The sequence below is a fragment of the Ranitomeya variabilis genome, chromosome 3 (assembly GCF_051348905.1).
Source record: "Ranitomeya variabilis isolate aRanVar5 chromosome 3, aRanVar5.hap1, whole genome shotgun sequence".
In the NCBI taxonomy this organism is placed as follows: Eukaryota; Metazoa; Chordata; class Amphibia; order Anura; family Dendrobatidae; genus Ranitomeya; species Ranitomeya variabilis.
Window position 1 is genome coordinate 80,518,315 of NC_135234.1, and position 14,870 is coordinate 80,533,184.

The 14,870-nt window shown below is 45.6% G+C and overlaps 1 protein-coding gene across 5 annotated transcripts in view; it reads right to left on the reverse strand.

The window, feature by feature from the left end:
- Positions 1-14,870, reverse strand: part of ABR (ABR activator of RhoGEF and GTPase) — a 430,921-nt gene that overhangs the window by 307,444 nt on the left and 108,607 nt on the right. The window contains exon 1 of one of the 5 annotated variants that reach the window (XM_077294254.1): positions 9,881-10,133. The exons of the other annotated variants lie outside the window; for them this stretch is intronic. Within the exon in view, the coding sequence (XP_077150369.1) occupies positions 9,881-9,902 (22 nt within the window). The 5' untranslated portion in view covers positions 9,903-10,133. Of the gene's footprint in view, positions 1-9,880; positions 10,134-14,870 lie in introns of those variants that run through there. 5 annotated transcript variants of the gene reach the window in all.

The following is a 14,870-nucleotide window of genomic DNA, read 5'->3' on the forward strand; positions in this document are numbered from 1 at the left end:
CCCGATCATGTGACGGGGGTCGGCGATGCGCTCATATCCGGCCGCACGGCCGGACGCGGTAGTTAAATGCCGCTGTCTGCGTTTGACAGCGGCATTTAACTAGTTAATAGGCGCGCGCAGATCGCGATTCTGCTCGCGCCTATTGCGGGCACATGTCAGCTGTTCAAAACAGCTGACATGTCCCGGCTTTCATGTGCGCTCACCGCCGGAGCGCACATCAAAACGGGGGTCCCGACATGTGACGTACTATACCGTCAGATGTCGGGAAGGGGAGTCTAACATGATGGGGCCACACAAAAAATTCACATCAACTGACACGTTTTAAGCATGTAAAAAAAAAAATTCTTTACCTTGAAAGACCATATAGAACAGAGGTGTCAAACTGCATTCCTCGAGGGCCGTCAACAGGTCATGTTTTCAGGATTTCCTTGTATTGTACAGGTGATAATTTAATCACCTGCACAGAATGATTCCAGCACCTTGTGGAATGCTAAGGAAATCCTGAAAACATGACCTGTTGGCGGCCCTCGAGGAATGCAGTTTGACACCTCTGATATAGACCATCCTGAAAAACACCATAGAGACCCGTGTGTCCCAGTCCTCACGCCCAGCCAACACAGAAGGATTTATTTCCTTGGTATTGCACAGGTGATGGAGTTATGATCACGACATCAGAAATTGACAGTGTTTCTCTCACCTGCGGAATACTAAGGAGTCCGGAAAATATGATCTGTTGGGAGGACCGCAATTTCGGAAATCTCTGATATATAGACTGTCTTGCAAATTAGCTACATCAGTTGATTTATTTAAAAAATATATATTTTGAAGACAAAGGTTATATCATTTCAAAAGGATAGTCTTAAAGGGGTTGCTAATTCCTTAAAAGTCTACCAATAAGTCTAAAATACCAAAACAAATCCCGATCTGTCAGTGCTCATGTTGCATATACTGCACCAGGCTCCATACGTCCATCTGGACAAACAAGGACGTAGAGCCCGAGTCTGGATACCCTGCTAGGTCAAGACATACACGTGACCACTGCAGCCAATCACAGGCTGCAGCAGTGGCATGTAGATCATGAGTGCGGCCAGGGCTTATATACAGTATGTAAGTGTAGAAACAAAAGAGGTTAATGAAGAAGCAAAGGAAAGATGAGCAGAATGAGATCTTGTGTTTGTGTGATAAGCCGTGGGAGGACTATAATTATTTTCAAAGAACTCCTGCGGGCGAGATACTGAGTTAACTGTTTAGAGAAAGAGCAATGAAATATGGAGTGGTAGAAAGAATGACAGTACTTCTACATAATACCCAGCATGTGTGAGCACGACGAGCGCCCCCATGCTGCACAGTCAGCAGTCTGCCATACAACAGACGTCTGATCCTTCTAGATATAACACAGGCAAAGCAGTGAATCCGATCGGCCAATTTAGTCCCAGATTACGGGAATTTCTTTAAAAGCAAAAAGATTGAGTCCCCTAACTCCGAGATCACATGTAGCTTATGGCTTGTGATGTAAATAACGCGCCATCACAGGCCTTCTGCTGACATTACATGGGACGCCACTGCTTTAGATCAGCGACACTATTTATAGGAGCTGCTTTTCTTTGAATAGGGGGGAACTAAGGGGAACCTGACAGCACATTTTTTTACATATGGAAATAGTAGGCTGTATTTAAGTATGGCAGTATAGGTATTTGTTTCAAAATAAAAAATTACACTTTTTTTTTTTGCAGAGAGCCAATGTGGCAGCCATGGAAGATCTAGTCTAGTGCCAAATCAGGCTGGAAGTGCACTGGGGTGAATCACTGCACTGAAAGCAGTACATGAACACGGACACCGCCCCTCCTCCCAATTGCACTTGCAGTCTGATTCACATATGGCTTCTACACTAGATTTCCTATGACTGGCACATTGGATCCATATAAAAAATCTATTTTTATTTTGAGACAAGTGCCCATATAGCCATACTACTACATCCATATGTAAAAGTGTTCTCCTAATACTGGTGTACAATAGTTCCCCTCAGGCTAAGGCTGCATTCACACATCTGTGTTTCACAGTCCGCTATTCACAGGCCGTCTGCGAGGCTCCAGAACCAAATTCAACAGCCTCACTGGTATATATGAGGCAAGTTCAGGTCAGGAGACCTACGGCCAAGCCGTCCATCCGAGTCCATTCTCCATCCAAGCCTTGCATCCAAGTCCATACTCCAACCCATCCATCCCATCCGTCCATCCCATCCATCCATCCATCCATCCAGTCCATTACCACGGCACACAGATGTACGAGGCCTAAGTGAATCAGATCTAACACCTGTATCTTCTCCTCTGTGATGACATCTCCCTCCCATCCACTGCTCTCACCAGTGACTAAGAGCCTCCATGTATCTGCATGTACAGATGGCAGCAGTCATTAATGATGGGTGTGAGAGGCGGAGAAAACCCCACGATCATATGTACAGCGAACTCTATAAGTCCTTTTAATTCCGTCTAAGCCACAATATATTTTTTTTGCATTTGGTCTCATACTACAACAGTACCTGGGTATTTCCGCACTGGCAATACCGAGATACATAGTTGGTAAGGTCAGAAAGGAAAGAAAAAAAAATCTAATCTAAGAATCATACCATACTGCTAAAGAGAAAGACAAAAACTACCCAAATAATATATGTTTGGCCATACGAGTCCTTTCTGAAATCAGAGAAAGCAGAGTGACACATTTCCAACAACATAGCTGAAATAATGTAAAGGTTTAAAAGGATTGTTTCTGGATCCTATCTGAGGGAGCACACAGCTCCCCTGACTCCCTCAGGATCCTACCTGCAGGAGCACACAGCTCCCCCTGCCTCCTTCAGGATCCTATCTGCAGGAGCACACAGCTCCCCAGCCTCCTTCAGGATCCTATCTGCAGGAGCATACAGCTTCCCTGTCTCCATAAGGATCCTATCTGCACGAGCACACAGCTCCCCCTGCCTCCTTCCAGATCCTATCTGCAGGAGCACACCGCTCCCCTGCCTCCTTCTGGATCCTATCTGAAGGAGCACACAGCTCCCCCCTGCCTCCTTCCGTATCCTATCTGAAGGAGCACACAGCTCCCCCTGCCTCCTTCCGGATCCTATCTGAAGGAGCACACAGCTCCCCCTGCCTCCTTCTGGATCCTATCTGCAGGAGCATACAGCTCCCGTCTCCCTAAGGATCCTATCTGCAGGAGCACACAGCTCCCCTGACTCCTTCAGGATCCTATCTGCAGGAGCACACAGCTCCCCTTCCTCCTTCAGGATCCTATCTGCAGGAACACACAGCTCCCCTGACTCCCTCAGGATCCTACCTGCAGGAGCACACAGCTCCCCCTGCCTCCTTCAGGATCCTATCTGCAGGAGCACACAGCTCCCCAGCCTCCTTCAGGATCCTATCTGCAGGAGCATACAGCTTCCCTGTCTCCATAAGGATCCTATCTGCACGAGCACACAGCTCCCCCTGCCTCCTTCCAGATCCTATCTGCAGGAGCACACCGCTCCCCTGCCTCCTTCTGGATCCTATCTGAAGGAGCACACAGCTCCCCCCTGCCTCCTTCCGTATCCTATCTGAAGGAGCACACAGCTCCCCCTGCCTCCTTCCGGATCCTATCTGAAGGAGCACACAGCTCCCCCTGCCTCCTTCTGGATCCTATCTGCAGGAGCATACAGCTCCCGTCTCCCTAAGGATCCTATCTGCAGGAGCACACAGCTCCCCTGACTCCTTCAGGATCCTATCTGCAGGAGCACACAGCTCCCCTTCCTCCTTCAGGATCCTATCTGCAGGAACACACAGCTCCCCTGACTCCCTCAGGATCCTATCTGCAGGAGCACACAGCTCCCCCTTCAGGATCCTATCTGCAGGAGCACACAGCTCCCCCTGCTTCCTTCAGGATCCTATCTGCAGGAGCACACAGCTCCCCCTGCCTCCCTCAGGATCCTATCTGCAGGAGCACACAGCTCCCCCTGCCTCCCTCAGAATCCTATCTGCAGGAGCATACAGCTCCCCTGTGTCTTTAAGGATCCTATCTGCTGGAGTATACAGCTCCCTGCCTCCCTACATCCTGCTTACCAGGGGCAGTGTGCTCCTGATGTTTGACAATTCTGATATGGCTGAGCCATTGGCCTGAAGCAGAGACCGCTTTAGCCCTGTAACATTAGACAAGTGCAAGGGCAATTAAGCTGGTCTAATCCAGCAACCTGGTCAATTTTTTCCAGCAGCTCTTGATGACTGTGTGCACCTTGCTTAAGAAACTGGCCACCTATGAAATGGCAGAGATTGCAAAAAGGATTTTTAATAAGCGGTAAATTGCAAAGTTATTATTATTATAGCACCATTTATTCCATGGCGCTTTACATGAAGTTGCTTTCTTTTACAAGCATTTTGCAATTTTACCCATTTACTAGGAGAAAACATCCCTTTTAAAGGACATCTGAAAGCAACTGGATGTAGGGACAGCGACCCTGATTCCAACGATGGTCCCTAGATTATGCTGCTTTCTGATTACATAACAAAAACCTGATGACAGATTCCCTTTAAAATGATACTATCATCTGATTTGTGCTGCCCAAACCGTAGTCAGTATGAGTCAGAGCCCGGCTGCACGATTGCAGGGGGGGTAGTCCTCTTAAAAAGCGCTGGCATTTCAGACAAAATAAAATGTAAAGATTCGGCGAGGTACCATAGCTGGAGACTAGGCTAGTCTGGCTCTGCCCCCGCTGGCTTCTCCCACAGCCACTGCGGGTGATTGACAGGTCTCTCCCTCATGTGTACATGAAATGTGAATGTAGAATGAACATATGTGATACTGCTGCTGTGCTCTGTGGAGGAAAGCAGTCTAGTGTAGGCTGATGGACTGCTCCGGTCACATGCTCCTCCATCACCATCCATTTTATGGACAGAAGTGAAGGACATTTGGTGATGAATCCTGCACTAACTAGAGACAGTGACTGACTGCTTAATGCCAAGTTAGACATAAAAGTGGTTGTCCCCTTTAAGAAAAGTTTTCCCTATAAGTTCTGTTAATAGTAAAAAAAAAAAAAAAAAAAAAAAAACAACAACAACTAAGCTTTACTTACCCTGCCCGGCTCAAACAGCACCGATTCTCCACCGCTGCTCCCAGCGTTTATTGTCTGCAGCGCTGGTGTCACGTCAACAGTGCTGCAGCCAGTCAGTGAACTAAGCAGCTGTGAGCGGCACGTGACAACTCCATCGGTAGAGCCGCTGAGCTCATTTATTGTCTAAGGCAGTGTCAATGTGATATCAGTGCTGCAGACAATAGCAAACACTGGGAGCAGAGGTGGAAACTAGTGCTAGACCAGGGGAGGCTGAGGAAAGTAATTTCTTAATTATTTTACTAAAAGCTTATAGGAAAAAGGGGAAAATCTCTTAAAGACTAACCCTACAACACTGTGATGTATCTACAACAAGGCACTGCTTTACAGTAGATGACCAGTGAGGGGCGCCCAACTCAACTGCGTATAGCCTCTAAGAGTCTAAGGAGACGTACAGAAATCCAACCCTTTCTCTGCGGTCATACACCCAGCTGAAATGTTACCGCCAGAAGGCAAAGATAAGTGTGATCTCCAGAGCAACATCCGCTATCATTACATAAAGCATGCGTTACATTACAGCTATCTCTCTGGGGATTGGGGCTTTATTAAATCAAAACTATGATGGAAACATTCACAAATCAGATCACGGTAACAGCTTGTATACATAAACACAGAGACATACACACATTATATATACATACACACATTACACATTCATAATATAACTATTACAGTTATTCACACATCCATACGTAATAACATATATACATAAACAGACATACGCACATAACATGTTCAATATATATATATATATATATATATATATATATATATATATATATATATATATATATATATATATATATATATATATATATACACATATACATATATACACACACACACATACACACTAGATGGTGGCCCGATTCTGACGTATCGGGTATTCTAGAATATGCATGTCCACGTAGTACATTGCCCAGCGACATAGTATATTGCCCAGCGACATAGTATATTGCCCAGCCACATAGTATATTGCCCAGCGACATAGTATATTGCCCAGCGACATAGTATATTGCCCAGCGACATAGTATATTGCCCAGCGACATAGTATATCGCCCAGCGACATAGTATATCGCCCAGCGACATAGTATATCGCCCAGCGACATAGTATATTGCCCAGCGACATAGTATATTGCCCAGCGACATAGTATATTGCCCAGCGACATAGTATATTGCCCAGCGACATAGTATATTGCCCAGCGACATAGTATATTGCCCAGCGACATAGTATATCGCCCAGCGACATAGTATATCGCCCAGCGACATAGTATATTACCCAGCGACATAGTATATTGCCCAGCGACATAGTATATTGCCCAGCCACGTAGTATATTGCCCAGTTACGTAGTATATTGCCCAGTGACGTAGTATATTGCCCAGTGACGTAGTATACAGCACAGAGCCACGTAGTATATTGCCCAGTAACGTAGTGTACCGCACAGAGCCACGTAGTATATTGCCCAGCCACATATGTCACAGGTTAAAAAATAAAAAATAAACATATACTCACCTTCCGAGGGTACCCTTGAAGTTCTGTCGCCTGTGTGCGGTGCAGGCGGCAGCTTCCGGTCCCAGGGTGTGATGACGTCGCGGTCACATGACCGTGACGTCATCGCAGGTCCTTATCGCGCAGGCGCTGTGATGAGGACGTCGTGGTCACATGACCGTGACGTCATGGCAGGTCCTTCACGCATACCATCCTTAGCACCAGAACCTGCCGCTTGCATGGACCGGTCACCGGAGAGTCGCGAGCAGCGGGAAAGGTGAGTATATAATGATTTTTAATTTTTTTTAATTTTTTTTAACATTAGATGTTTTTACTATTTACGCTGCATAGGCAGCATCAATAGTAAAAACTTGGTCACACAGGGTTAATAGCGGCGGTAACGGAGTGAGTTACCCACGGCATAACGCGGTCCGTTACCGCTGGCATTAACCCTGTGTGAGTGGTGACTGGAGGGGAGTATGGAGCGGGCGCCGGGCACTGACTGCAGGGGAGTAGGGAGGGACTAATCGGACTCTGGCCGTCGCTGATTGGTCGCGGCAGCGATGACAGGCAGCTGGCGAGACCAATCAGCGACTTGGATTCCATGACAGACAGAGGCCGCGACCAATGAATATCCGTGACAGAAAGACAGACAGACAGACAGGACAGACAGAAAGACGGAAGTGACCCTTAGACAATTACATAGCAGATATATATATATATATATATATATATACACACACACACACACACACACACACACACAGTACAGACCAAAAGTTTGGACACACCTCATTTAAATATTTTTCTGTATTTTCATGACTATGAAAATTGTACATTCACACTGAAGGCATCAAAACTATGAATTAACACATGTGGAATTATATACTTAACAAAAAAGTGTGAAACAACTGAAATTATGTCTTATATTCTAGGTTCTTCAAAGTAGCCACCTTTTGCTTTGATGACTGCTCTTGGCATTCTCTTGATGAGCTTCATGAGGTAGTTACCGGGAATGGTTTTCACTCCACAGGTGTGCCCTGTCAGGTTTAATAAGAGGATTTCTTGCCTTATAAATGGGGTTGGGAACCTTCAGTTGTGTTGTGCAGAAGTCTGGTGGATGCACAGCTGATAGTCCTACTGAATAGACCGTTAGAATTTGTATTATGGCAAGAAAAAAGCAGCTAAGTAAAGAAAAACAAGTGGCCATCATTACTTTAAGAAATGAAGGTCAGTCAGTCTGAAAAATTGGGAAAACTTTGAAAGTGTCCTCAAGTGCAGTGGCAAAAACCATCAAGTGCTACAAAGAAACTGGCTCACACGAGGACCACCCCAGGAAAGGAAGACCAAGAGTCACCTCTGCTTCTGAGGATAAGTTTATCCAAGTCACCAGCCTCAGAAATCGCAGGTTAACAGCAGCTCAGATTAGGGACCAGGTCAATGCCACACAGTTCTAACAGCAGACACATTTCTACAACAACTGTTAAGAGGAGACTTTGTGCAGCAGGCCTTCATGGTAAAATAGCTGCTAGAAAACCACTGCTAAGGACAGGCAACAAGCAGAAGAGACTTGTTTGGGCTAAAGAACACAAGGAATAGACATTAGACCAGTAGAAATCTGTGCTTTGGTCTGATGAGTAAATTTGAGATCTTTTGTTCCAACCACCGTGTCTTTGTGCGACGCAGAAAAGGTGAACGGATGGACTCTACATGCCTGGTTCCCACCATGAAGCATGGAGGAGGAGATGTGATGGTGTGTGGGTGCTTTGCTGGTGACATGGTTGGGGATTAATTCAAAATTGAAGGCATACTGAACCAGCATGGCTACCACAGCATCTTGCAGCGGCATGCTATTCCAACCGGTTTGCGTTTAGTTAGACTATTATTTATTTTTCAACAGGACAATGACCCCAAACACACCTCCAGGCTGTGTAAGGGCTATTTGACCAAGAAGGAGAGTGATGAGGTGCTACGCCAGATGACCTGGCCTCCACAATCACAAGACCTGAACCCAATCGAGATGGTTTGGGGTGAGCTTGACCGCAGAGTGAAGGCAAAAGGGCCAACAAGTGCTAAGCATCTCTGGGAACTCCTTCAAGATTGTTGGAAGACCATTCCCGGTGACTACCTCTTGAAGCTCATCAAGAGAATGCAAAGAGTGTGCAAAGCAGTCATCAAAGCAAAAGGTGGCTACTTTGAAGAACCTAGAATATAAGACATAATTTCAATTGTTTCACACTTTTTTGTTAACTAAATTCCACATGTGTTAATTCATAGTTTTGAAGCCTTCAGTGTGAATGTACAATTTTCATAGTCATGAGAATACAGAAAAATCTTTGATTGAGAAGGTGTGCCAAACTTTTGGTCTGTACTGTAGATAAGCTACAGATACAGTTCCTGTAGATATTTATTGGGTTGTGCAGTAGGAGACGTATTAGGACATGTGTGACTTCACAGTCGGGTCACTAGCGTAAATCGTGAATTAGAAGGCATAGTGGATCCGGCTGTTCTGTCAATTAGGACAATGTTATCTGTGTGTGTCAGCTGGAAGTAGTATGGGAAAACAAACATTTCCGTCATTCTGAGGAATGGCTGGTCAGAACCCCACACGGGAGGACGATAGTGGCAGGTCCTGTATGTGCTCGTCAGTTGTCAGACTAACCATGCTGCAGACACATGGAGATATCCTCCTCCATACACGTCAATCAATACAAGCTGTCCAGAAGCACAAGTCCCTTACATTGGAGGGCATTGCGGACAGAGGCAAACACACAACTTTCCATGCAATGGCCAATAACAATGTAACGGACACAAAAAGACAAACATGCTAATCAGGGGACTGTGCCGCTAGTAAGCGTGGCCCTGTAGTGATACAATCACCATACATAAAGTGCTGCAAAACGGAAATCCAGTCACTGTTTACCATCCATGGGGAGGAGGGCACTGAGCGAGACGTCGCTCTCCACCAGGAATCATCCTGGAGAGACATAACTAGAGCACACTGACATGTATCATTAGCCATGACAAGGAATGCTTCAGTCCCATCAACTCCAATTGATGCCATTGACTGAACAAAGATTGATTGGGGGATAAAGAGGCCGGAGGAGAGGTCATCTCGGTATACCCGAAAAGAGCCTCCTAAATAGCAGGAGCGCAGATTTAGGAAAGGACAAGACAAGGTAAACAAAGATCCCAAAGACTTCTCGGCATAGGGTTTTTCAGGGCCAAGAAGAATCAGCAGCACATGCGGGGACCCCACTCACCCTGCTCCTGCAGCCACTCCATTAATTGTGCAGTGTGCGGCAGCTGCAAACTCCCCCAGTGCAATCCATCCAAGCTCTTCACTGCAGCTCCAGCTGAGCCGTCACTTCATCTCCACTGCCACAACAGATCTGCGGGTAACAACAGAAGAGCTGGAGAGCAGTCCCCCGTCAGTGGATCTGCTGTCTGAGCGAGGAGCCTGGATGTGAGGGATAGGAGGGGAGGGGTGCTTGGGCCAGGAGCCGGTCAATTACCGGCACAGGGGGCTCTCTTGGGGATGCCTGTAAGAGTGTGCAGGGGCGGGGACCTCAGGGAGGAAGGAAAAGGCTAGTGGAACTGTACATGATGGATATGGGAGCAGCACTTAACCATACGGCAGAGATTGAATTGTACTGCCTGGTTTACAGATTCTCTGTCTAGTCAGCTGGCAGCATCCCAAGGATCTGCTATCATCAGGCTACAGGGCAACATGCATCAGCGCTCGGAGCTCTCCATGGTCCTGCCAGGACTGGGATGATGGTCAGCTCCTGGGATTACAGGGAAAGCAGCCCACAGCTAACTACCAGTGCAAGAAAGATCAAGTCTGACTGACTGGAGACACCTGTCAAGAAACAACCAAAATCAGGACACACAAACCACAGGGTAAACTGTAGTGGCGACATCTCAAACCACGGCTACTTATACGGGGCCATCAATAACGTATGCCAGACAACATGGGGTTACAAGAGAATCTATCAGCAGGTTTGTGCTATGTAATCTGAGGGCAACATGAGGTAGGGGCTGAGACAGATTTCAGGGATGTGTCACTTATTAGGTTGTGTGTGGTCTCCATACAATCATCATCAGGAGATTATCACTACAGGACTACATGGCACATGAGCCCTGGTCCGACCACACCGCCCCTCTGATAAGCAGCTCAATGTCTATAGACAATGTACATAGAGAGCTGCGGTGTGGGTGGGAGCTCGGCTACATCTAAAAACTCCGATTATATCACAACTGCTGCACCCAGTAAACTAAGTGATTCACCGCTGGAATCAGGGTCTCTTTTCCTACATCACGCTGCTCTCATTTGAGGTAGCAAAAACCTAATGACAGATTCCCTTTAAGCAATGAATACAGATAATATACTCAAACCAGCCTCTGTATCCAACGTTATTCTGTTCCATCATTTTTACAGAAATGCCGCTTCAGATTTCTGTTGGCCTCCATTCTGTCTGTCCCGTTAGAAGCTCACCAATTACATATACGTCAGAGGCTGCAGTAGACTTCCCCAACAGATCTTACTCCTTGGATACTCTTTAGAGCAGTTCAGTATGGACAAAGTTCTGCAGATCTCACATAGTCTAAAGCTGGCCCTACACATTCGATAGCTGATGGCCGAACTATCGCCCCCAAAAATGAGGTTCCCAATCACATTAGTAGGATGATCCCCTGAAACCAGTGGGTAAGGACAACTTATCTAAAGTATATGGGAGCCTTTAGATATACCCCATCTCATTGTTGATTCAGGCTGTCATTCCCAAAATGTTATATTTTAGACTCCATTTGCCTTATTCATGTGCAGGGATAATTCGGGGGACACATCTAAATAATATTACAATTATTCAGATGGAAGCCCCTGGTGAACTGCTCAATGGAGAGCATAATATTTTGGAAGCCTCGATTTTCAGGAACTTTAGTCTAATTTGTATGACCATCTTCAGTGACAGCGAGTGTGGAGGCTCGTTGGTATAACGTAAAGGAGTACCGCAGTGGGGTCCAAACGCACCCATGAGCCCATTAGTAATGCCACTCGTTACTGATGATTTGATGAAATAAGAACTTACAGTCAGAGGTTTTGGTTGCCTGATACATCAGTTCATGAAGAATGGACACATGAATGGGCATCTGGGGAAAACCACCCTGGTGCAACACACGGAGCAAATTAATTTTGAGTCCAGAAGCGACGTCTGCAGTCAAACCAGAGGCTACAAAAATCAATATACACGTCCAATTATCTATGGAGGTGTCTGACAAAAAGCAATCAATTGAGTCAAGCATGGCCACTTAAAACTCAGTATACCACAGAGATCAGTACTCTGAGGGATATGGATGCCATGTTCTGTAATATGGACAAACTCCAAAAAAAGTCGCAGTCCTTTTCAGCAATGTCTAGACACAGGTATCAGCTCTGTAGTTCAAGCCTCTATAATTTCATGACATTATTGAAGTTGATCTATATTTTTTTTTTAAGGAGAAATTGAAATCTGACTTTTCCTGACAATCCACATTAGCAATCATGTGACATCGAATTAGGAGAACTGGTGTTAAATGTCAGACGTCAAGTCATGCCAAGTGTCACCCCCGGCACAGAGACATCATTGAACAAAGCCCACATACAATAGGCTGAATCAGCATCATGGCACCGCTCGATAACAGATGCCAGGGAAGGCTCTGTCCGCCACGTGTATGTGATGAATACGTATTGACTACAAATCATGCCTACTGCAATTAGACTGGGATGCCTGCACTCAAAGAGTTAATTCAATCAGAGTAAAAATCTTTTCCCGGTCTCGGTGGAGGAGGCTGCTGGATGCTAATTGCATTGAGCTGCATTGTAAAATTGCATCATGCATGCTGGAGATACATAGATAGGTTAGCAGTGAACCCCGGACAGGATAGATATCTGTCAAACGCTGGCCCTCCCATAGCCTTTAATAGAGAGAACGATGGTAAAACTGGTGATTTTAATACACTGCTCAAAAAAATAAAGGGAACACTTAAAGTATAACTCCAAGTAAATCAAACTTCTGTGAAATCAAACTGTCCACTTAGGAAGCAACACTGATTGACAATCAATTTCACATGTTGTTGTGCAAATGGAATAGACAGCAGATGAAATTATTGGCAATTATCAAGACACACTCAATAAAGGAGTGGTTCTGCAGGTGGGGATCACAGACCACATCTCAGTACCAATGCTTTCTGGCTGATGTTTTGGTCACTTTTGAATGTCGGTAGTGCTTTCACACTCGTGGTAGCATGAGACGGACTCTACAACCCACACAAGTGGCTTAGGTAGTGCAGCTCATCCAGGATGGCACATCAATGCGAGCTGTGGCAAGAAGGTTTGCTGTGTCTGTCAACGTAGTGTACAGAGGCTGGAGGCGCTACCAGGAGACAGACCAGTATACCAGGCAGGGTGGATAAAAATCAATGTTTTTTTAAAAAAATCAAAAAAATCGGATTTTTTTGATTTAAATCGGATTTTTTTTATTTAAATCGGATTTTTTTTCAATAAACTGCTTTTTGAGGAAAATATTTTACCATCCAAAGGTTCTTCCATCATGAGATAAAGCTGAGTTGTTTAACTCAGTAGAATAAAGGCTGTATATGTGTAACATTCACAATGCCATGCTCTTCCAGAGGTTTCTGTAGGATGCTGACTATCCAACAAGTTTGGGCATGTCAACTGAATGGAAAAAGAAACTAAACCAAAAGTGAAACCAAGCTAGAAGTGTGGAATTAAAGGGGCAGTATGAACAAAATGTGGAGGCTATTAATAGTTTATACAATTAAGACATGCTGCTTTTAAACACCTACCTATTGCCATATAGTAAAACAAAAAAGATTTTTACTTACTTTGGGGTCCCCCCCTCACCCTGGCGTTAGATCGTTGCCCCTAGTTTCGTCCGTGTAACTATGGGCGCACATGCGCACTGCTCTCACTTCTCATTTTAATCGTGATTTATATTAAAAAAAACCTTTTGATTTAAATCAGTGATTTAAATCATGATTAAAATCATGATTTAAATCGATCCGATTTAAATAGAAAAAAATCTTTTGATTTAAATCGTGATTTAAATCATGATTTAAATCGGCGTGATTTAAATCAATCCACCCTGATACCAGGAGACGTGGAGGGGGCCGAAGGAGAGGAACAACCCAGCAGCAGGACCGCTATCTCAGCCTCTGTGCAAGGAGGAACAGGAGGAGCACTGCCAGAGCCCTGCAAAATGGCCTCCAGCAGGCCACAAATATGCATGTGTCTGCAGAAACGGTTAGAAACCGACTCCATGAGGATGGTTTCTACTCATGGAGGATGAGTTGTACTCACAGCCCAACACCGTCCAGGACGCTTGGCATTTGCCACAGAACACCAGGATTGGCAAATTCATCATTGGCGCCCTGTGTTCTTCACAGATGAAAGCAGGTTCACACTGAGCACATGTGACAAACGTGACTGAGTCTGGAGATGCCGTGGAGAGTGATCTGCTGCCTGCAACATCCTTCAGCATGATCGGTTTGGCAGTGGCTCAGTAATGGTGTGGGGTGGCATTTCTTTGGACGGCCGCACAGCCCTCCATGTGCTCGCTAGAGATAGCCTGACTGCCATTAGGTACCGAGATGAGATCCTCAGACCCCTTGTGAGACCATATGCTGGTGCGGTAGGCCCTGGGTTCCTCCTAATGCAGGACAATGCCAGACCTCATGTGGCTGGAGTGTGTCAGAAGTTTATGCAAGATGAAGGCATTGAAGGTATGGACTGGCCCGCCCGTTCCCCAGACCTGAATCCGATTTAACACATCTGGGACATCATATCTCGCACCATCAACCAACGTCACGTTGCACCACAGACTGTCCAGGAGTTGGCGGATGCTTTAGTCCAGGTCTTGGAGGAGAGCCCTCAGGAGACCATCCCCCGCCTCATCAGGAGCATGCCAGGGCTTGTAGGGAGATCATACAGGCACGTGGAGGCCACACACAATACTGAGCATCTTTTCCACGTCTTGAGGCATTTCCACTAAAGTTGGATCAGCATGTAACTTCATTTCCCACTTTAATTTTGAGCATCATTCCAACTCCAGACCTCTGTGGGATATTAGTTGTGATTTACGTTGATCATTTTTAGGTTTTATTGTTCTCAACACATTCCACTATGTAATGAATAAAGATTTACTACTGGAATATTTCATTCAGTGATATCTTGGATGTGGGATTTTAGTGTTC